This window comes from Papio anubis, chromosome 16, assembly GCF_008728515.1.
Source record: "Papio anubis isolate 15944 chromosome 16, Panubis1.0, whole genome shotgun sequence".
NCBI lineage: Eukaryota > Metazoa > Chordata > Mammalia > Primates > Cercopithecidae > Papio > Papio anubis.
Window position 1 is genome coordinate 3,905,174 of NC_044991.1, and position 22,393 is coordinate 3,927,566.

Here is a 22,393-nt window from a genome sequence, read left to right on the forward strand (position 1 = left end):
AGAATGGGTCCCTGAAATCAACACCATCTCTTCAGGACTGTGCCCAGAGCTGTCTTTACAACATGACTCAGAAAACCTTGAATTTAAATAAACAATAAACAAAACACGAGAATCAAATACTTGCTGAAAATCTACTTGTGGATAGCCAAAGCCTCCACTTGGTTCTCGCTTGACAGCAGCATGAAACACAGAAGCCTTCAGCTTCTACTGACTACACTGTGTTATGTTTCTCCATTCAAGTCACTCAACAAACACTGACTGGGCACCTGCTCCACACCAGGCCCCGGGCTGGTCGCGGAAAGCTGACAGTAAACAAGCGAGAGTCCCTGTCCTCAGGCTGCCTTCACAAAAGCGGCTAATCCATGAGGACACAGGTGACTCTGAAGCGGGAAGAGACAAGTCAGAGGCAAGAGGAACAGAGCGACTCGAGCCAGTGCTGCAAGGGCACTGGGTTTTGACAGGAGGCAGCTCTCCCCAGCAGATTCCGCAGAATGTTTCTCTGGTTTGAATCTGAAGCCTCTACACCAAGGTGCTGATGGTGTATCAGAACAGCTTTTTTTTCAAACAAACAAACCTGATGGTGTATCAGAACAGCTTTTTTTTTTAATTGAAGGTTAAACAGCAGTGGTTGAAAATAGCACTGGAGAGTGAAATAGGGAAGAGTGAAAGAAAATAAAAGTATGGAAAAGCAATAAATTCAGCTGCAATGTTCTCGGAATCATAAAAGAAATGAAACATTTACGATTAAATGCTTCTCTGTATTTCACATATATGAAGTAAACAGACAAGTCATCTAGTCAAATTCATTTTATGGCTAATCAACCTCTCTTCTCCAAGCACAGTCATCATTCAATGCCCCCTTAGGGTTCAATAGCAGCTTTCGGAAATACGTACTCAAATTAGCAACTGAATTTACCATTCGGCTCATTCCAACACACGGCGATGCTCCCCAGATTTATAAAATATGTTCAGAAGTAAATTTTCCAAGGAAATTAACTGTATGAGCTTTGAAGGAAAATGTACGAAAAACCATTCTGACAACGGTAAACAATTCCACCATCCACTCCGTCCACAGCATAATCTGAAACTCGTGCCCACCCCAAGGGTCAACAGCAGAAAGATGTGGTGCCTGAGACCCAAACCAGAGGGTCTCCGAGGGCTGTCCCGCCCCGACACCCACACCACTCTGGCAGTAATGCACATGCTGTCCCGCAAGGCTCCCAGCTATGTGGTGTCACTTCTGGGCCACAAACTCCCTGCTACATTTTGTCTCGTGTCACACTCCTCACAGCCCTCGGAGCACTGAGAACCCAGCAGGGGCTGAGGCAATTACTGGGTCAAATGGACATCTCTGCAAATAGGTCTTGGAAACAGCATTTTTACAAAAATTTTTTCCCTCACATAACAAAAGCAATGCGTATTTATTATAGAAAACAGAAAACACGAAGGAAATGGAAGTATTTTGAAATTGTCCTGGCGGGGCACTGTGGCTCACGCCTGCAATCCCAGCACTTTGGGAGGCTGAAGCGGGTGGATCACCTGAGGTCGGGAGTTCGAGACCAGCCTGACCAACATGGAGAAAACTCATCTCTACTAAAAATACAAAATTAGCCGGGCGTTGTGGTGCACGCCTGTAATCCCAACTACTCAGGAGGCTGAGGCAGGAGAATCGCTTGAACCCGGGAAGTGGAGATTGCGGTGAGCTGAGATTGTGCCACCACACTCCAGCCAGGGCAATGAGAGTAAAACTCCATCTCAAAAAAAAAAAAGAAACTGTCCAACACAGAGAAGTACAGTCAAGCACCACATAATGACATTTTAGTCAACAACAGACCTCATATGGGACCATGGTCCTGTAAGACTATAATGCCGCTGAAAAATTCGTCACCTAGTGATGTCACAGCCAAAGTTACATCGTAGCACAAAGCATACTCCTGTTTGTGGTGATGTTGATACAAGCAATTCTACTGTACTGCCAGTCCTATAACAGTACAGCACATACATTATGTACTGTATGTGATACTTGATCATAATGAACAACTATGCTACTGCTTTATGTATGTATTCATTGTACTCATTGTATTATACTTTTTCTTTTTTTTTTTTTTAGGCAGAGTTTTGCTCTTGTCATCCAGGCTGAAGTGCAATGGCACAATCTCGACTCACTGCAACCTCTGCCTCCGGGATTCAAGTGATTCTCCTGCCTCAGACTCCTGAGCATCTGGGATTACAGGTGGCCACCACCATGCCCGGCTAATTTTTGTATTTTAGTAGAGACGGGTTTCACCATGTTGGCCCGGCTGGTCTCGAACTCCTGACCACAGGTGATCTGCCCGCCTAGGACTCCCAAAGTGCTGGGATTACAGGCGTGAGCCACTGTGCTCAGCCTATTGTACTATACTTTTTATCATTATGTTAGAGTATGCTCCTTCTACTTATTAAGAAAAAAAAAAAAAAAGCTGTAAAACAGCCTCGGGCAAGTCCTCAGTCCCTCAGGAGGCATTCCAGAAGAAGGCAATGACCGCTCCATGCATGTTACTGCCCCCGAAGACCTTCCGCTGGGACAAGATGTGGAGGTGGAAGCCAGTGGCACTGATGGTCCTGACCCTGTGTCGGCCTAGGCTAATGGGTGTGTCTGTGTCTTAGTTTTTAACTAAAAGCTGAAAAAGTAAAAAATAAAAAATTTTAAAAAGAGAAAAAAGCTTACTAAGGATATAAAGAAAAAATTTTGGTACAGCTGTACAATGTATTTGTGTTCTAAGCTATGTCATAATAGAAAGGAGTCAAAAAGTTTTTAAAAAATCAAAACGTTTGCGAAGTTTGAAAGTCACAGCAAGCTGAGGTTAATTAACTACTGAAGAAAGAAGGTGTTTTCACGAATTTAGCGTAGCCTAAATGCAGAGTGTTCAGGACGTCTACACAATGCACAGTGACGACCCAGGCCTTCCCGTTCACTCACCCTCCATTCACCAACCCACCAACAGCAAGAGCAACGTCCGGTCCTGCGAGCGCCAGTCACACCGGCCGCCCTACACGAGCATGCCACTTCATCGTTTATCTGTATTTGTACTATCCCTGCTCCATATTCAGAGATGTTCAGATACACACATACTAACCACTGTGTGACAACTCCCTGCAGTATTCAGAACAGTACCATGCTGTACAGGCGTGTAACCTCGCAGCAACAGACGGTGCCACACAGCCCAGGTGTGCAGCAGGCGACACCGTACTGACCCTACCTAGGTTTGTATAAACGCGCTCTGTGATGTTCACACAAGGACAAAATCACCTAAGGACGTATTTCTCAGAAGGCGTCCCCGTCGCCAAGTGATGCATGACTTCCCGCGCGGCTCCGCCATCCTGGCAGCCAGCCATCACCGAGTCCCACTCCCCCTCTCTCTCCTTCTTGCTGCTTCTCACTCAGTCCTGGCCCTGCCCGGCTTCCCCTCGGGACTCACCACACTGAGCTCTTTCTTCTTGCTCCCTCCTCTGCCTCCTGCCAGCCTCTCCACATGCCCCAGACTCTTCTGTGTGTTCCGTACTCTGCTCCCCAAAGCCAAGTCCTCAGTCCTCCTTTCTTCTCCTGTGAAAAATCATGCTCTCTCCTGCCTTCCTCCACCCGAGTAAATGGTTCTCAAACATGTGCCTCCAAGCAGAACCACTGCCAACTCTCAGCCACGAATCCACCACCTCACGTCAATGGGTCCCCCACAAAAGTCACTTGTGGCCCACCGGCCACTCACCATACCCACTCTTCGGTCCCCACCCTTGGACAACATCACTCTCTACCAGTCACACGAAAATAGACAACGTGCTGGTCCCTGCCTTGTACCTCTCCCTCGAGCCCTCTTCTCCTGGCAGCCCCTGGCTCTCACTGGCCTATGTCCTGGCGTCAAAAACCCTGTTTGTGGCACATATACACCATGGAATACTATGCAGCCATAACAAGGACAAGTTCATACACTTTGCAGGGACATGGATGAAGTTGGAAACCATCATTCTCAGCAAACTATCGCAAGAAGAGAAAACCAAACACCATATGCTCTCGCTCACAGGTGGGAATTGAACAATGAGATCACTTGGACACAGGAAGGGGATCATCACACTCCGGGTCCTACTGTGGCGGGAAGCGGGGAGGGATAGCATTAGGGAATATACCTAATGTAAATGACGAGTTAATGGGTGCAGCACACCAACATGGCACATGTATACATATGTAACAAACCTACATGTTGTGCACATGTACCCTAGAACTTAAAGTATAATAAAATAAACAAATAAATTTGGATTTTAGGGAAATAAAGAGTTTCTTATATATGTCCCAAATATTGCACGGGGCAGACCTATACTAAAAAAAAAGAAAAAAAGAAAACCCTCTGTTCCCACTGACTTAAATCAGGGCTCCATTTTCTCTCATTCTGCCCATGTATCTCCTGTGACCACCTCCAGAACTGCAATCCACCAACATGAGGGTCAGCCTCGTCTCCTCCCTGAAGAACACCACCCACCCACAGTCTCCACTTCCTCTAGGTCACCTTGGAAACCTCCCACACATCCCTCCTCTCCTGTCCATCAGCCCTGGCCCTGGCCCATCCCCTCCTCCCAAGAAGAACACAACGGCTACACCAGCTGCCCCTGGGTTTGGCTTCAGCTCTGCCGTCCTGTGCCCATCAGGGGACGGGTCACTCCCCAGCTGAACATCCTTCAAGGTCTTTCTACAGACCTTGGGGAAGAACTCGGATGCTTTCAGGTCCCATGAGGCCTGTGCAGCGCCCTCCTGCCGCTCCCGGCTCACACGCCCCCTCTCGGGAGGGCTCTCTTTTCCCACCTTTTGCAATGTGTGGCACAGGGTCCATTTTGAACATCTACTGAACTAAATGAATTGCAAACACTTCCTGACAGTCCCCTTCCTCTCTCTCTCTCCTCCCCATGGCCATGGTTCTCACCCTACTTCCTGGCCGGCCTCGTCCTACCCGTGCAATCTCGGGTCAGCTCCCTGACCTGAGCCCCTGTCTCTAGCACACAGTAAGAGGTCAATAAATGGTAGCAGGAGGTCTGATCAGGTGGCCCCTGCTCAGAAACCTTCCCTAGCTCCAAACACAAAACAGCCTGAAGCCAAAACTCCTGCAGCCACCATCCTGAACACTGACCCTCACCTGCATCCCACCACACAGCCGCAGCTGTGCCCACTCCTTCCACCTCTGTTCTCAGGTAGCCAGCGACTCACCAGGTTCCCAAACACACCCTGTATTCCTCCTTACCTGGGCTGTGTTCAAGCCACCCTGTGCCAAGAAGGCCTTGTCGCAGCCCCTGACTACAGAACACGCCCCCACACCCCAGGTAACCTTCAAAGTCCACTTTAATGTCATCTCATGTCCTCAGTGAAAACTCCCCTTTCCCTGCCCATGCTGCCACAGGGCTTCCTGGCCCCTCCACGGCCCGCTTGGCACCAGCATCCTTGCGGCAGAAGCTCCCGGCTGGTCTGTCTCCCTCAGCAAACGGAAGTCCCTCGGTAGCAGGAGTAACACCAGGCTCACCTTTGCACGCACCCCAGGGCCTCGCGTGCAAACACAGCGCATCCCGTAACTGCTTGTTACATTTAATTCTCTTCCTCACTATGCAAACACTTGAACGATTAAGCATTTAAAGGCATACCATATCTTTGAAGGAATTCAGTTCCAAGAATACAGGACATCTCCTCACGACAAAACCTAGCTAGGTAACAACACCCGCTTAAAAGCTCCCAAGCTGCTGTTAAGGTGGCCTTTTCTATGAGCTATTTAAAAGCATGACGGCTTAGGAAGGCACATGTGGCTGACGCACAAGCTGCTACGGTGGCTCTAGTGACTGGTTTTGGAACACAAAACTAACTCAATATAGAGATTAATTCTAAAAGAAAACAAAATGGAGCCCACAGCCAACAATCCTCTACCAGCCCTTTCCAGGAGGCAGCTGTGGCCATGCAGGAATCACCTCCTGCACCATCGATAAACCTGAGAACCTGGCAGCGGCCAGACCCAGTCCCAAAACAGAAGAGGCGGCACTCTGTGCTCTTCCTCCACCTCGATAAAGCAACTCCCAAGGCCCCAGACATGAGCAGGAAAATCCTGTCCTAAGTTCTATAAAACCGTGATTGTCTCTGAACCTTTCTTCCTCCCAGATCCCTTCTGAATTCGGAAAGAAGCAAGGCCGGATCTCCCCTTGACTCCCAAACCCAACAGTATAATGTAGGGAGTCCCAGCCAACTCGCTGGCCTCCCTGCCGCAAACACATACACGTGAAAAGAAGGGCAGCGGGGGCACCAAGCCCTCGAGGAGGAGCTGCCACCCCTGAGAGAGCCACAGTGACACCAACGGACTCGCCCCCTTTCCAAGACGGGGTCCTCTGCTCTGCCCCTCCACACATCCCGAGCCACTGACAGCTTTCAGCCAAGGATCAGGAGCTCATCCAGATGACTGCAATGAACATCACTTGCCTCATCTAGGTGAAAGCCTTAGAGCCAGAAAGCCTATTTTTTTTCTTCTTTTTTGAGACAGAGTCTTGCTGTGTTGCCCAGGCTAGAGTGCAGTGGCGAGATCTCGGCTCACTGCAAGCTCCGCCTCCCGGGTTCACGCCATGCTCCTGCCTCAGCCTCCCAAGTAACTGGGACTACAGGCGCCCGCCACCACACCCGTCTCATTTTTTGTATTTTTAGTAGAGATGGGTTTTCACCGTGTTAGCCAGGATGGTCTCTATCTCCTGACCTCATGATCCACCCATCTCGGCCTCCCAAAGTGCTGGGATTACAGGCGTGAGCCACCGCACCCGGCCTTTATTTTTTAGTTTAGTAAAAATGTTTGATAAAAGAAGGCCCATTTCAAACCAGCACAGCAAGGAGTACAAGGTGGAGAGAGCTGCACGGCACACTTAAAAATTCTATCGGAATCGGCCTGGCTCCGGTACACACAGCGCACGTGAGAAGGAAGAGGGTGGCGGAGGGCGAGGCAGCGCTCAAACGAACCCAGTACAAGCAACAACACCTAGGAGGGACCTGTGGGAACAGAGCTGATGCAGTCGGGCGCCCAGAAATATCAGGGGTCCCGAAGCCAGAAAGGGCTCTGCCTTGGACCGGCCTGAGGGTGAACCTATTCCCCTAGGAGCTTGGGGCCTTGAGCAGAGGCCCACCTTCCCCACGCAGGCCATACGGGGAAGGCAGATTCAGGGTGGAGAGGGCGCCCAGGAACACCTGGCCCTGCCTCGGGGGGCTGCCATCAGTAACAACACAGGCGTTCTCAGCCTCTACTTCCTACTCAGTAAGGGAACCCACAGCTATTCTAAGCAACTGGACTCGCGGGGGCTACGTGCCCTTCATGATCCACAGCACTCGGAGTGGAATTTCCATGTTTATCACCAGAAAAGAGGAAACATTTCAGAAAGGAGGAACAGAAAGTCTGAGGATACTCAAAATGAAAGTTCCCCACAGCACGGGGCCCAGAAATGGGAAGAGCCCAGGCGGCCCTGTTCTCTGGGCCTCCTGATACCTCTGCCTCGTGTCTGCAAAGAGAACACGGGGGGACCTGGGAGAAGTGGCTCACCTCTCTCCAGAAGAATCCCCGGCAGTCTGCCGAGCGCAGGAAGCGTGGCTTTCCCTCGCCTGGAGGAGTCAGGCCTCAGGCTGAGCTCAGCAGGCGGCAGCCTGAGTTCAAACATGAGGATGTGTGCCAGGGCGCAGGGACCACCTCCACCCAAGCTAGCCCACAGAAGGATCAGATTCCTGGTGAATGAGTCAGCCTTCTCTGTAATAATTTCAGCACCTGTTAAGTCCGCTTGGGCGTGGAGGAGATAAGGATGAGGCTGTGATGGGTAAGGGCATAGACTTCTCAGATTCAAACCCTAGCTCTGCCACTTACGGGCTGTGTGGCTTTGAGCATGTAACTCAGCTTCTGAGTCTCCTCATTTGTAAAATAGGGACCACACGGTACCACCCCCAGCTGCTATGAGGACTACATAGGTGGCTGCACGTAAAGTGCCTAGTCCACCGGGCGCGGTGGCTCACGCCTGTAATCCCGGCAATTTGGGAGGCCGAGGTGGGCAGATCACCTGAGGTCAGGAGTTCAGGACCAGCCTGGCCAACACAGTGAAACCCCGTTTCTACTAAAACACACACAAAAAAATTAGCTGGGTGTGGCAGCATGAGCCTGTAGCCTCAGCTACTGGGAAGGCTGAGGCAGGAGAATTTGCTTGAACCCGGGAGGCAGTGAGCCGAGATCGCACCATTGTATTCCAGTCTGGGTAACAGAGCGAGACTCTGTCTCCAAAAAAAAAGAAACACCTGGCCCAAGGGAAGCACTCCACAAACAATCCCCAGCATGGGGCGTGATGCCAAGGCCCCACCTCAGTTCCGATTCCCCTCTGCACCTGAGCGCTGCAGGGAACACCTGCTCTGTGCCTGCTCCGCACACAGACACGCTCCCTGGACTCCTCAGGAAAAAGAACCATGCAGGTGGCTCATCTTGCGCTCCCAGGGCCAAGCATGGTGACACTCCCTACCCTGTGGCAGGATACCAGCTCCTGTTCCTGGGCTCCCCACTGCACCCAGAAACACTGCACAATGCAGATCTCCACGGCCTGTGTTCAAGGGGTGAAGGGCTGAGCTGAGAAGGGGCAGAGACCCTGAGCCTGCCAGAGAAAGAAAGGAGGGGCAGGTGTCACTCTCAGGCTGCAGAGCCAGGACAGCCCCATGCACATGAACACTGTCCTTGTCCTAGCCACAGGCAGGCCGCACTAGACTGTGGCCGTTCAGGGAAAGAAAAACAGAGATGACTTCTTTTCAACCCAAATGCCTATCAACCAACAAGTGGATAAAGAAAGTGTGGTGTAGGCCGGGCGCGGTGGCTCAAACCTGTAATCCCAGCACTTTGGGAGGCCGAGGCGGGTGGATCACGAGGTCAGGAGATCGAGACCATCCTGGCTAACATGGTGAAACCCCGTCTCTACTAAAAATACAAAAAACTAGCCGGGCGTGGTGGCGGGCGCCTGTAGTCCCAGCTACTCGGAGGCTGAGGCAAGAGAATGGCGTAAAACCCGGGAGGCGGAGCTTGCAGTGAGCTGAGATCCGGCCACTGCACTCCAGCCTGGGTGACACAGCGAGACTCCGTCTCAAAAAAAAAAAAAAAAAAAAAAAAAGAAAGTGTGGTGTAGCCGGGCACAGTGGATCATGCCTATAATCCCAGCACTTTGGGGGGGCCAAGGCAGGCAGATCACAAGGTCCAAAGATGGAGACCATCCTGGCCAACAGGGTAAAAACACAAAAATTAGCTGGGCATGGGGGTGCGTGCCTGTAATCCCAGCTACTCAGGAGACTGAGGCAGGAGAATTGCTTGAACCTGCGAGACGGAGGTTGCAGTGAGCCGAGATTGCACCACTGCACTCCAGCCTGGTGACAGAGCGAGACTCCCATCTCAAAAAAAAAAACAAAAACAAACAAAAAAAAAAAACACTGTGGGGTGTGTGTGTGTGTATGTAATGTGTGTACATATATATGCATATGTATATATATGATAAAACACTACTCAGCGTAATGCCATTAATTCATTACTACTCATTCATAAAAAGGAATGAATTAATGGCATTCGCAGAGACCTGGATGAGGCTGGAGACTAAGTAAAGTAACTCAGGTATGGAAAACCAAACCATCTGTTCTCACTCATAAGTGGGAGCTAACGGCCAGGCATGGTGGCTCATGTCTGTAATCTCAGTACTCTGGGAGGCCAAGGCAGGTGGATAACTTTAGTTCACAAGGTCAAGACCAGCCTGGCCAACATGGTAAAACCCCATCTCTATTAAAAACACAAAAATTACGCGGGCATGGTGGCACACACCTGTAGTCCCAGCCACTTGGGAGGCTGAGGCAGGAGAATCGCTTGAACCCAGGAGGTGGAGGTTGCAGTGAGCCAAGATCACGTCACTCCACTCCAGCATGGGCAACAGAGTGAGACTCCATCTCAAAAAAAAAAAAAAAAAAAAAAATTGTAAGTGGGAGCTAAGCTATGAGGATGCAAAGGCATAAGAATGACACAATGGACTTCAGGGACTCAGGGAGAAAGGGTGGGAAGGGGGTGAGCGATAAAAGACTGGGTTCAGTGTATACTGCTCAGGTGCACCAAAATCTCACTAATCACCACTAAAGAACTTACTCATGTAACCAAACACCACCTGTTCCCCAGTAGTCTATGGAAATAAAAAATTAAAAAGAAAAAGAAAAACAGACAAGTGGTCTTCCAAGACATGTTCTCCTCAATTCCATGACCTCCCATGGTTCCTCACAAACACTTGGGAGCAGGGAGACTGAGGCAGGAGAACAGCGGGAACCCGGGAGGCGGAGCTTGCAGTGAGCTGAGATCCGGCCACTGCACTCCAGCCCGGGCGGCAGAGCGAAACTCCGTCTCAAAAAAAAAAAAAAAAAAACCACTTGGGAGCAATGGGGCACTTCCTCCTGCTCTCATTACTTAAGAAACAAATAAATAATCCAAAATTGTCAGGGATTATTTAATCATTTTTATCTTCATTTAAAATTAACCCAGAGTCCAGATTTACTCTATTAGACAAATATGTAAGAGAAAGGAAATAGGATTCACATTCAATTTATTTTTCAAAATGTTTCTGGACAAAGTAAGACATTTAATAACACGGAAAGTGACCACTGAAAGGAACAAGGAAAAGGAACTGCGCCTACAGCAAAAACTCACCCACCAGCGCTTCCGAGGCCACTGTCACAGGAAGGTCATCTCCACTCACAGACAAGAAGAGAAACCCAGTTGGCGGGGAACACACGATCACTGCCGGGACAAAACTCCGGGGCTTGCCCCAGCATGAAAACAGGACTGAGGGTTCTTACCCAATAAACCACCTCTTCAAAACACAAGCAAGGCAATACAGATGTATAAAAACACAAGCAAGCAAGGGGGCCCGAGGCAGCAGCCAACATTCTGAGGAAAGAGGCAGGGCCCTATTTGCTTCCTAGGCCTGAGCAGGACAGAGGACACAGGAAGAACCCTCCGAGCTGACTTCAGTCCCCTGGGTTTAAACATACTTTGTGGAGGTTACCCAGTGACCCCCCACAAGGCCGCTGACCAAGGTACTCCTGCCACATCCAAGTGCAGGACTGCTGAGGGAGGTGCCGGACCGCCTACCACTCCCTGTTGGACATCCCTTGGCACAGTACCCCACTCTTCACGGCTGCTGTAACAAATCACCACAACTTAAAACATGCATTCATTATCTCGAAGTTCTGAAGGTCAGAAATCCGGCGTGGGTCTCATCACACTGAAGTCCAGGCGTCGGCCAGCTGCGCTCCTTCCGGGAGGCTGGAGGGGAGAACCCGTTTCCTGCTCACTCCGGTTGAGCAGAATTCCCGCCAGGAGCAGAATTCAGCTCCTGGCGGGGACAGGAGCAAGGCCTTGCTCTCCTGTTAGCTATCCATAGAACGCCTTGCTCTCCTGTTAGCTATCCGTAGAACGCCTTTCCCAGCTTCCAGAAGCCGCGCCACATTCCTGGTGGCTGCCTCCCACATCTGCAAAGCCAGCCACTGTGGATGGAGTCCATCCCACACCGTGTCTCTGACCACTTCCAAAAGCTCATGAGGTTACACTGGGCCCGCCGGGTAACAGGACAATTCCCCCATTTCAGGTCAGCTGATTAGTGACCTGAACTCCCCTCTGCCATGTAACAGAACATACTTGCAGGGGTCAGGGATGAGGATGAGGACACCTTTAGGGGGTCAGTATTCTGCCCACCACACTCCCATCCCCTCAGGCCAGCGTCCTGGAGATCACCTCGACCCCCAGCACCCTGCCCATCAGTGAATCCTGAGAGTACCACGCACACCCTGAACCTGCCCACTCCTCTCCAACCCCACAGCCTCTGGCCTCGGCCTCCTCAGAAGCCCACCAGCTTCCTCTCGCCTTCTCTTCAAGGATGACGGACAGTGTCACAGTATCGCAGCCCTCCCTGTTTAATACCCTTCAACACTCTCTCATGGCTCTTAGGACCACAGCCCGGATCTTCACCATGGCCTTGGCAGCAGCTCCAGAGCCTGCTCACCACCCTCCATGCCCCTCCTCCCCAGTCAAGTGCTCCCCGCAGGAGGTGGGCTCCGATAGACTCTCCCCCGACCTCTGCAGCCAGGTCTCGGCAGAAGCCCAACCTGTGTCAGGAGGACACGACCATTCCACCCACTGAGGGCCCTGCTCTCTGCCAGCATCCCGGGACTGCCACCTGCCCAGCACCACAGTCTGCGTGCATGTGTTCACGGGGCAGGCGTCCAGTCGCAAAGGGCCACGTGGATGGCTCAGCACTCACCACGGCAGCTGGCACAGGAGAGGAGCAAGTAAACGTTTTCCGAATGAATTCATTATCGCCAACAATGCCTCTCCTCCGGCGAGGACGGACGGTGGCCTATTCAGCCAACTGTCTCATTTGCTCACAGGCGTCTCGTGGCTCTGACAGTGTAAGCTGACGGCTGTCAGAGCCACAACACTGAGAACCCTCTTTTGCTCCAGCTTTACCCCAGCACCCACATCCTTGCCATGTTCAATTTGGGCCTTTCTTGCCACCATGCCACTTACTTTTTTTTTTTTTGAAACAGAGTCTTGCCCTGTCGCCCAGGCTAGAGTGCAATGACGCGATCTCAGCTCACTGTAACCTCTGCCTCTCGGGTTCAAATGATTCTCCTGCTTCAGCCTCCTGAGTAGCTGGGATTATATTATAGGTGCCCGCCACAATGTCCAGCTATTTTTTGTATTTTAGTAGAGATGGGGTTCCACCATGTTGGTCAAGCTGGTCTCGAACTGCTGACCTCAGGTGATCCACCTGCCTCAGCCTCCCCAAGTGCTGGGATGACAGGCATGAGCTACAGCGACCAGCCGCCATCAGGCCACTTTCAAATGTCATACTCCAAATACCCCAGCTGCCTGCATACCCTCTGTCAGCAGAGCACACCCTGCCAGGCAGAGCTGAGCTAAAATAGCAAACATCAGACCCACACTGAAAGACTGCCTGTGTTCTCAAGCCCAGTGTGCTGTGATTTTGTCTTGGCATGTAAAGTGAAGTGTGGCCAGAATTCCAACTGCAACAGCCCATCGGGAGCCAAGAGAGTCAGCGGCCCAGGAAAGAACCAGCCCAGTCAGAGACTGAACCTTCAGATTCTACTTTTTTTTTTTTTCTTTTGAGACAGAGTCTCACTCTGTTGCCCAGGCTGTGAGAGTCTCGCTCTGTTGCCCAGGCTGTGGTGCAGTGGTGCAACCTTGGCTCACTGCAATCTCTGCCTCCTGTGTTCAAGCGATTCTCCTGCCTCAGCCTACCAAATAGCTGGGATTACAGGCACCAGCCACCATGCCCGGCTAATTTTTTAGTAGAGATGGGGTTTCGCCATATTGGCCAGGCTGGTCTCAAACTCCTGACCTCAAGTGATCCACCCACCTCAGCCTCCCAAAGTGCTGGGATTACGGGCGTGAGCCACGGTGCCCAGTCAAACCTTCGGATTCTTATCACCTACCGTTTCTCGCCACCACCACAGCTTCCACTCCGGTGCAAGCCGCCACCACCAGTGGCCACCGGATGCTGCAGCACCCTGGCCTCCTGGTCTCCCTGCTTCTGCCCTTGCCCCGACTCCCAATGCCTCCAATCTGTCTTCGGTACAGCAGCCAAAGATACCCCATGAAACCTAATGCAGACCATGCCACTTCTCTGCTCAAAACCCTCCAAAGGTGCCCCATTCAGCCAGCATCAAACAACAGTCCATATCTTCACTGCAGTCACGAGACTCTACCCCCACCACCCTTCAGGACGCACCCCTTGACTCTCCCCTTCTATCGGCCAGACCCACACTGGCCCCAGCTCCTCTCCTCAAGCACGCCAGCATCGCTCTGGGGGTCCTCTGCACCTGCTCACCCCTCTGCCTGGATAGCTCTACCCCAGCCTCCTGGTTGGCCTGTTCCCTCACCTCATGCAAATCTTTCCTCAAATGTCACCTCAGCGAAGGGCTCCTTCTCACCACCACACCTGCTACTAAGCCACCTAGTCCTCTTCCCAGCTTTGTTTTGATAGCAACTGTCACCTTCCAACAGATAACTCCATTTAACTGAGCTATGTTATTTATACCCAGCTCTCCCACTGCACTGTAAGCTCTGCAGAGCAGAGATCTGGGTCTATTTTGCTCACTAATATTATCTCCAGCACCTGGGGCTGTTCCTAACACATACTATGGATTGAATACATATTTGCTGGATCAGCAAATCATCAAATTCTCAAAACTGGTCCAAGAAGCCTGTCCTTTTCTCATCAAAAAGAACTGTGCTAAGCCAAAGAAATCTCCCCATTTGCCATAGCTACTTAAACCAAATTCAACCCCTTTGTGCTACAGATACAGACACTGATGGCCGCAGAGGTAACTTGGTGAAGACCACTACTGGCAAAAGAAAGTTAAAATCTGGACCACCCGACTCCTAGTCAGAGGTCTGTCTACCACACGACACATCCTGGCTCATCCAGAAACAAAGTTTCTAGGAAAGCATCAGCCAAACATGTAACCTAAGGACCAGGGTGTGCATAAACCGAAGGTCTACTAGCAAGACCACCTCTCCTGCAGTGTATAGCCCTGGCCAAACCACCCACTCTCCAGGCTAACCGAGAAGATAGGTTGGAATAAACACCATGTATCGGTACTGACAATGCAAGAATGAGAAAGACACATTTCCCAAACCTGTGCATCTCACAAGTGAAAGCAAAAGCACATACCAGGGTCAACAGGAAGCCAGAGGTACCAACAACACTGAGTTTGATGCAAAAAAGGGGGACTTTAGTTCAGGCTGCATAAAAACAGGAGGTATGCTGGAGAGTGTATATTGAGAAGGGGGGGGGGGGGAAGCTAAGCCAGGAGAAAGGGACGGGAAAAAACATTCTGGTCAGATACAAAAGCATGAAAGTGACAGGGTCATCAAACAGGATGGTGTGCCAAGGAACCTAGCAGTCCATCAGCACAGCTGAGAGCAAAGCTCAAAGCAAGAGAGCAGCCAGGTTTTAAAGGGCTTAGATGTCGTGCAAAAACACTTATACTTCTCAGCATGACATTGAAGGGGAAAAAACCCAGGGATTTAAACCAAGACTGCCTCAGGGAGTGCAGGATCAAGCATGTCTGCTGCAAAACACCAGCAGACATAACATGTAAAACGCCAAAAACAGTGTCTAGCAAATGCTAAGTGTTTAATGAATACTAGCCATTATTGCCATAAGGAATTATTGAGTTGTGCTACTGGCCGGGAGCAGTGGCTCACGTCTGTAATCCCAGCACTTGGGGAGGCCGACACAGGCGGACCACTTGAGATCAAGAGTTCGAGACCAGCTTGGCCAACATGGTGAAACTGCATCTCTACTAAAAATACAAAAAAATTAGCTGGGCGTGGTGGCGGACACCTGTAACCCAAGTTACTTGGGCAGCAGAGGCAGGAGAATCACTTGAACCCAGGAGGCAGTGGTTGCAGTGAGCCTAGATCGCACCACTGCACTCCAGTCTGGGCGACAGAGCAAGACTCGTCTCAAAAATAAAAAAGAGTTGAACTATCTGCAAGATCCCTTACTAGTCTTGTACTGTACAGCAGGTGTAGTCTTCTTCCTGAGTTTCCTTGAGTTGATGGCTACACTCAAAAAAAAAAAGAAGAAAACAAGGCTGTGCACGGTGGCTCACGCCTGTAATCCCAGCACTCTGGGAGGCCGAAGTGGGTGGATCACAAGATCAGAAATTCAAGACCATCCTGGCCAACATGGTGAAACCCCGACTCTACTAAAAATATAAAAATTAGCTGGGCGTGGTGGCGAGTGCCTATAATCCCAGCTACTCGGAAGGCTGAGGCAGGAGAATTACTTGAACCAGGACCCAGGAGGTGGAGGTAGCAGTGAGCTGAGATTGTGCCACTGCACTCCAGCCTGGGCTACAGAGCGAGACCCTTGTCTCAAAAAAAAAAAAAAAAGAGGAAAAAAAGGCTGGGCACAGTGGCTAACGCCTGTAATCCCAGCACTTTGGGAGGCCGAAGTGGGTGGATCACCTGAGGTCAGGAGTTTGAGACCAGCCTGGCCAACACAGTGAAACCCCGTCTCTACTAAAAATAGAAAAAAAAATTAGCCAGGCCTGGTGGTGGGCGCCTGTAATCCCAGCTACTTGGGAGGCTGAGGCAGGAAAATCGGTTGAACCTGGGAGGCAGAGGTTGCAGTGAGCAGAGATTGTGCCACCGAACTCCAGCCTGGGCAACAGAGTGAGGTACTGTCTCAAAAAAAAAAAACAAAAAAACAAAAAAACAAAGAAAACCATCATGGGAAACAATTGAAAGAGCTGCTAAAGCCACAGGAACCTGGCTAGGATCTCCACTAGCACTGTGCTTGCGTAGGTGTGGACTAAATAAATATGCAGCTGATGACCAATCACCACTACTGACAGGAAAACGGGCATCACTTTGTGACTCCTCCTTCAGGGCGGAGTTCCAGCCTGCCACCTGAAAGAGCGGCACTGCCAGAGGCTTGAGCCACAAGATGGATGGGAAACACAGAGGCTTCACAGGCCTTCCTGCTGCACCCAACCTCTCCTTCTTCTGCCCTCTTCAGTGACAGCCTCAAACAACTCTCCAAGACTCCAACTTCACAAAGGAAAGGTATTACGGAAGCTGCTCTCAAAAGTGCCTGAGACACAGAACAGCATCAAAGTCAGAGGAAAAGGAAAGCTGGTCTTTGGTATCTCAGGTTCACATAGAAGAAAACTGGAGACTGTATTAGTTTCCTGTGGCTGCCATAACAAATTACCACAAACTGAATGGCTTGAAACAACAGACATTTATTCTCTCTCAGTTTTAAAGGCCAAAAGTCCAAAATCAAGTCATGAGCAGGGCCATGCTCTCTGTGAAGTCTCTAGGTGCGCATCCTTCCTTGCCTCTCCCAGCTGCTGCGGGCTGCCAGCAACCCCTGGCTTTCCTCGGCTTGTAAATGTACTATTCCAATCTCTGTTTCTGTCTCCACAGGGCCATTTCCCTGAGTGTGTGTCTCTGTATACAAATTTCCCTCCTGTTAGAAAAATACTAGTTGTTGAACTAAGGCCCACCCTCATCCAGTAAGACCTCATTTTACCTTGATTACTTGTGCAAAAACCCTATTTCCAAATGTCATATCCACGGGTTCCAGATGGACATAAATTTGGTGGCAGGGGGTGGGGGAGGGGGCAAACACCACTCAACTCAGTATAAGGACAAGTTACCAAGGGCCACAGCCTTCAATCCAAAGGTTGAGTCACTGCTGTAACTCCACACAGCAGCTCTGTTTTTTTTTTTTTTTTTTTTTTTTTGAGACGGAGTCTCGCTCTGTCGCCCAGGCTGGAGTGCAGTGGCGCGATCTCGGCTCATTGCAAGCTCCACCTCCCGGGTTCACGCCATTCTCCCGCCTCAGCCTCCGAGTAGCTGGGACTACAGGCGCCCGCCACCACGCCCGGCTAGTTTTTTGTATTTTTAGTAGAGACGGGGTTTCACCATGTTAGCCAGGATGGTCTCGATCTCCTGACCTCGTAATCCACCCGCCTCGGCCTCCCAAAGTGCTGGGATTACAGGCTTGAGCCACCGCGCCCGGCCACAGCTCTGTTATTCTTACATCTCAGTTGATTAAGAATTAGAGTTGGCCGGGCGCGGTGGCTCAAGCCTGTAATCCTAGCACTTTGGGAGGCCGAGACGGGCGGATCACAAGGTCAGGAGATCGAGACCATCCTGGCTAACACGGTGAAACCCCGTCTCTACTAAAAAGTACAAAAAACTAGCCGGGCGAGGTGGCGAGCGCCTGTAGTCCCAGCTACTCGGGAGGCTGAGCCAGGAGAATGGCGTAAACCCGGGAGGCGGAGCTTGCAGTGAGCAGAGATCCGGCCACTGCACTCCAGCCTGGGTGACAGAGCGAGACTCCGTCTCAAAAAAAAAAAAAAAAAAAAAGAATTAGAGTTTAGACTGATGAGGAACCAAAACCTTAAGACCTAAAAGTAACACATAAAAGTTACACTGTCCTGTGGCTCCTCTTCCCTGGACTCTATGTTCCATAGCATTTGTTCCTGTCGCTACCAGGACCTCCTATTCACCACCATTCCAGAATCTTCACTCATCTTGGACCCTGACACTGGTTTTGTTGGAAGCTCTTACTGTTCTCGAATCACGCACAGTCAAATAGGGTCTCTGGCCACCTTTGATGACTCCCTTCATTCTCGAAGTCACCCATGAGCAGTCAGTAACTCACTCTGCTAACTCCCAGATCACTCTTAAAAGTAAACTTTCCTTTTTTTTTTTTTTTTGAGACAGAGTTTCACTCTTGTTACCCAGGATGGGGTGCAATGGAACAATCTCGGCTCACTGCAACCTCCACCTCCCAGGTTCAAGCGATTCTCCTGCCTCGGCCTCCTGAATAGCTGGGATTACAGGCATGTGCCACCGTGCCCGGCTAATTTTGTATTTTTAGTAGAGACTGGGTTTCTCCATGTTGGTCAGGCTGGTCTCAAACTCCTGACCTCAGGTGATCTGCCCACCTCGGCCTCCCAAAGTGCTGGGATTACAGCCGCACCCCGCCAAAAGTAAACTTTTCTAACTGGATGCAGTAAATTGCAAAGGTTATCATTCAAACACTCAAATGATAGTGTTTATTATGAAATAGGAGTACAAACCATTTTCCTGTGTTTATGAATGACTCGACTCAGACTTGTTTTAATATCACAATTCATCATTTTCAGCATTCCAGACTTCAACTTTGGAACAGAACACACTATGTTCTGAAATCTTGAAGTCTGCTTATCTCTGATCTGTTTTCACCAGTGGCTGATTTTATCCTAGGTACCCTCCAGGTAATGTCTCATTCCCTAGGGCCCTGGCAGAGCTCAGCGCCACAGCAATCAGACAAGGACTCTGGAGCTGTAATAGCATCTAGGGTGTACCCAGGTTATTCCAGGCTCAAAAAAAAAAAAAAAAACCTTTCTGCTAACACAATATAGGAGTTGGTTTTGAGATCAGCAAGCAGAGACAGGGAAACTCACAGGGAAACTCTAATCCTCTTGCACGCTCAAGGCAAGAGCAGCAGCCCACAAGAGACCAGAGGCAAATCAAGTGGGTCAAAAGCACCACACCCCCTGCAGAAACTGATCTGCCCAGCAGACGGGGCCTCAGCCCGGCCAGCTTCCGGACTCCACCACACTTCACAGCATGACCCGAATCAGTTCCTTCCAGCCTCCCCAGGGAGCCCAGAAGTTTTTCGGAAAGGAGTCTGCCAGTGTTGGGAAAAACGCCAACAGCTCCTCCTCGTCCTTGCAAGCCTCGATCCTACTTGCAGCCACTGTCACCCCCAAACCCCACGCTCCGACCTCCGAGTCCCACAACGCCCATCACACCACCCAGTAGTCTCCTCAGAGTCCAAGTTGCCCGCTCCAGACCCCCGACTCCGCCCGCAGTCCAGGAGACCAACGCGGCTACCTGACCTTTGACCCCTGACCCCGACCCGGCCCTCCCGGGCACACCCACCTGCCCGGGAGCTTGCTGTTGCTGCGCTTCCAGAACTGCTTCCTGGCCCCGTCGCTGGCCATGGCCCCTCCTCATCCCTCAGACCCGCGGCCCAGACACCCCGAGTGCAGCCGGCCCTCCCCCAGCGGCCCTTTCCTGTGCCCCGGGTGGCCCCTCACTGGTCCCGGGACTCCGGAACGTAGACCCGAGAGGCTCTTCCGCCTCCTTCCGGAAGTTGTGCCTACGCGCGCCCGGAAGTCCCGCCTAAGTCCCAGGTGGCGAGTGACGCAGCGTTCGGAGAACCCGACCGCATTAAAGGGCGACGTCGCGCGACCCACGTTACACGCGTCGCGGAGGGAGCAGAAGTGGTTGGGTTTCGTGTTTGCTTAAGTCTGTCGCTCCCTGCTAGCCCGACCCGACCGCGGCGCCTTCCTGCAGGTAGCGGACTCCCAGCAGCCAGTGGAGCCTACATTGCGAAGCTGAGCTGGGCCCGTGTCTGATTCCGGTTTCTCTTGAGCGCGTCTCGGAGCCGGCCCAGAACAGAGGGAAGCCAGACACGCCATACCCAGCCCAACAGTGGCAGGGCGGCTGCGGGTGCTGGTCAAGCTGGGTCTGCGGGCACTGGGTGAGGATCAGCAAATACTCAGTGGACGAAATATTTGCAGTGCGGTGAGGTGAGGGGCATAACCGCGGAGCGTATTCGGGGGGATGAGAGAGAGTGGGGATTAGGCCAGGCTTGAAGGGAAGAGTGGTTGAGCACCGAAGACAAGAATTAATTCCCCTGGCCTGAGTTCCAGCCTTGTGCGGCTATCACGTGCTTGAAACCTGGCTAGTCCGGAGTGAGATGCTCTTTACGTGTGAAATACAGGATTCTAAAGACGTCGTATAAAATAATTTGTATATTGTTTGCATGTTAGATAACATTTTTAATAATACATTAAATTAAATAAAATGAATTATTCTTACATTCCTTTTTACTCTCTTTAAAATTATTTTTACCTTTTTTATTCTTTTTCTCCGGGGGGGAGTGGGGGTGGGGCGTCTTGCTATGTTGCCCAGGCTAGTCTCTAATTCCTGCCCTTTAGTGATCCTCCTGCCTCACCCTCCCCAGTAGTTGGAACTACAGGTGCATACGTTATGCCTAGATCTTTTTACTTGTGTGTGTGTGTGTGTGTGCGTGTGCAGAAAGCCACTAAAAAAATCCGTATCTGGTTTGCATTACATTTCTGTGCGTCTTAGGCCAAAGATTGAAGGCTCAGGGACTGTCCTTTCAGACTGGAGCTTTAGTATATTTGGAGCTCCTGCCAGTTCTCTTTTAAAACAAAAATTTGATAAGGTATATTTACTGATTAAGAATTTCCCGAGAGGCTGAGGCAGGACAATAGCGTGAACCCGGGAGGCGGAGCTTGCAGTGAACCGAGATCGCGCCACGGCACTCCAGCGTGGGCGACAGAGCGAGACTCCGTCTCAAAAAAATAATAATTTCCCATGCCTCTTCATTTACTGGTAAGTAACATTGACTTAGTACTTACTACGTACAAGGCATCCTACTCTCCTGAGATCCTCTCCTAGTAAAGCTCAGAAGACCCCAGGGGTCTCCTGACATATAGCCCTGACAGCCTCAGACAATGCTGTCCCCTACACACAACATTGAGGACCATGGCGGTTCTTTCCAGCTCAATCTGGCTTACTGCAAGAATCAGTGAGCGAGGTGACAGCAGGATTAACCTGATGGAAGGGGAAAGGAAGGAAAAACTGTGAAACAATTGACAGAGGAAAAACTGGCAGCACTTAGTGACTGGTTACACCTTAGATCCGGGTGCTCTTTATCGCTTACCGTATGCTTTGCTACTACTGTTTTCAGGCAAAGGAGTGAGGCTGAGATTGACTTGAAGGCTTCAAAACCAGCTAAGCAAAGGATTAGTAGGATCATGACAGAAACGTGAAGACGGAAAAAGAGAGTCTGAGTAGAAAGCCAGTTTTGAAAGCCAAAGTAATACAGATGTTGGAGTCTAGATATGGGACCTAGGAATTGGGACAGACCCTCCAATCCGAGAGGTAATGAGTGGAACCTTTTTTATTCATTTTTGCAACAAGTATTGAGCAGCAATGCAAATTAAAACTAAGGATGTACCACGTTACACTTAACAGATTGGCAAAAACTTAAAAATCTGTCTTTACCAAACTTGATAAGAATGTGGATTTGTGAGCAGAGCAGAACTCGTGCACTGCCGGGAGGAGGGTACATTCATTCACTAATTTCGGATGGCCACTTAGCAATTTCTAGCAAAAATACTCTATAACTTAGCAATTCCACTCCTGGTATGTGCTCTGGAGTACCTTGCCTCCGTGTGCAGAGACAAGAATGTTCAGTGCAGCGTTGCTCCTAGTGGTAGTTGGGGTCTGGGGGAGAAGCAACCAAAATGCCATCTGTGGCAGAATCGATAACTTACACAGTTACGTAGTAGAATACCATAAATTAGTAACAATGATTACATACATCAACATAAATGAATTTCACAAACTGGGGTGGTTTTTGAAATGGGGCTTACTACGTTGCCCAGGCTGGCTGCAAAATCCTGGGCTCAAGTGATCCACCTCAGCTTCCTGAGTAGCTGAGTACAGATGCGAGCACTACTGCACCTGGCTCCACAGTGCTGAATGAGAAAAAGTTGAATATGAATTCACATGGTATGATTCCATTTAGTACTATTTTCTTTTAAAGGATGAGAATACGGCCAGGTGTGGTGGCTCATGCCTGTAATCGCAGCACTTTAGGAGACTGAGGCAGGAGGATCTCTTGAGCCCAGGAGTTTGAGGCTGTAGCAAGCTATGATCATGTCACTGCGCTCCAGCCT

At 50.5% G+C, this 22,393-nt stretch overlaps 1 protein-coding gene across 1 annotated transcript in view; it reads right to left on the reverse strand.

The window, feature by feature from the left end:
* The window catches only part of TBC1D22A (TBC1 domain family member 22A), a 414,384-nt gene extending 394,601 nt beyond the window's left edge, over positions 1–19,783 (reverse strand). The window contains 1 exon segment of the mRNA XM_031656180.1: positions 19,557–19,783. Within this exon segment, the coding sequence (XP_031512040.1) occupies positions 19,557–19,618 (62 nt within the window). The 5' untranslated portion in view covers positions 19,619–19,783.
* Between the last annotated feature and the right edge of the window lie 2,610 nt (positions 19,784–22,393).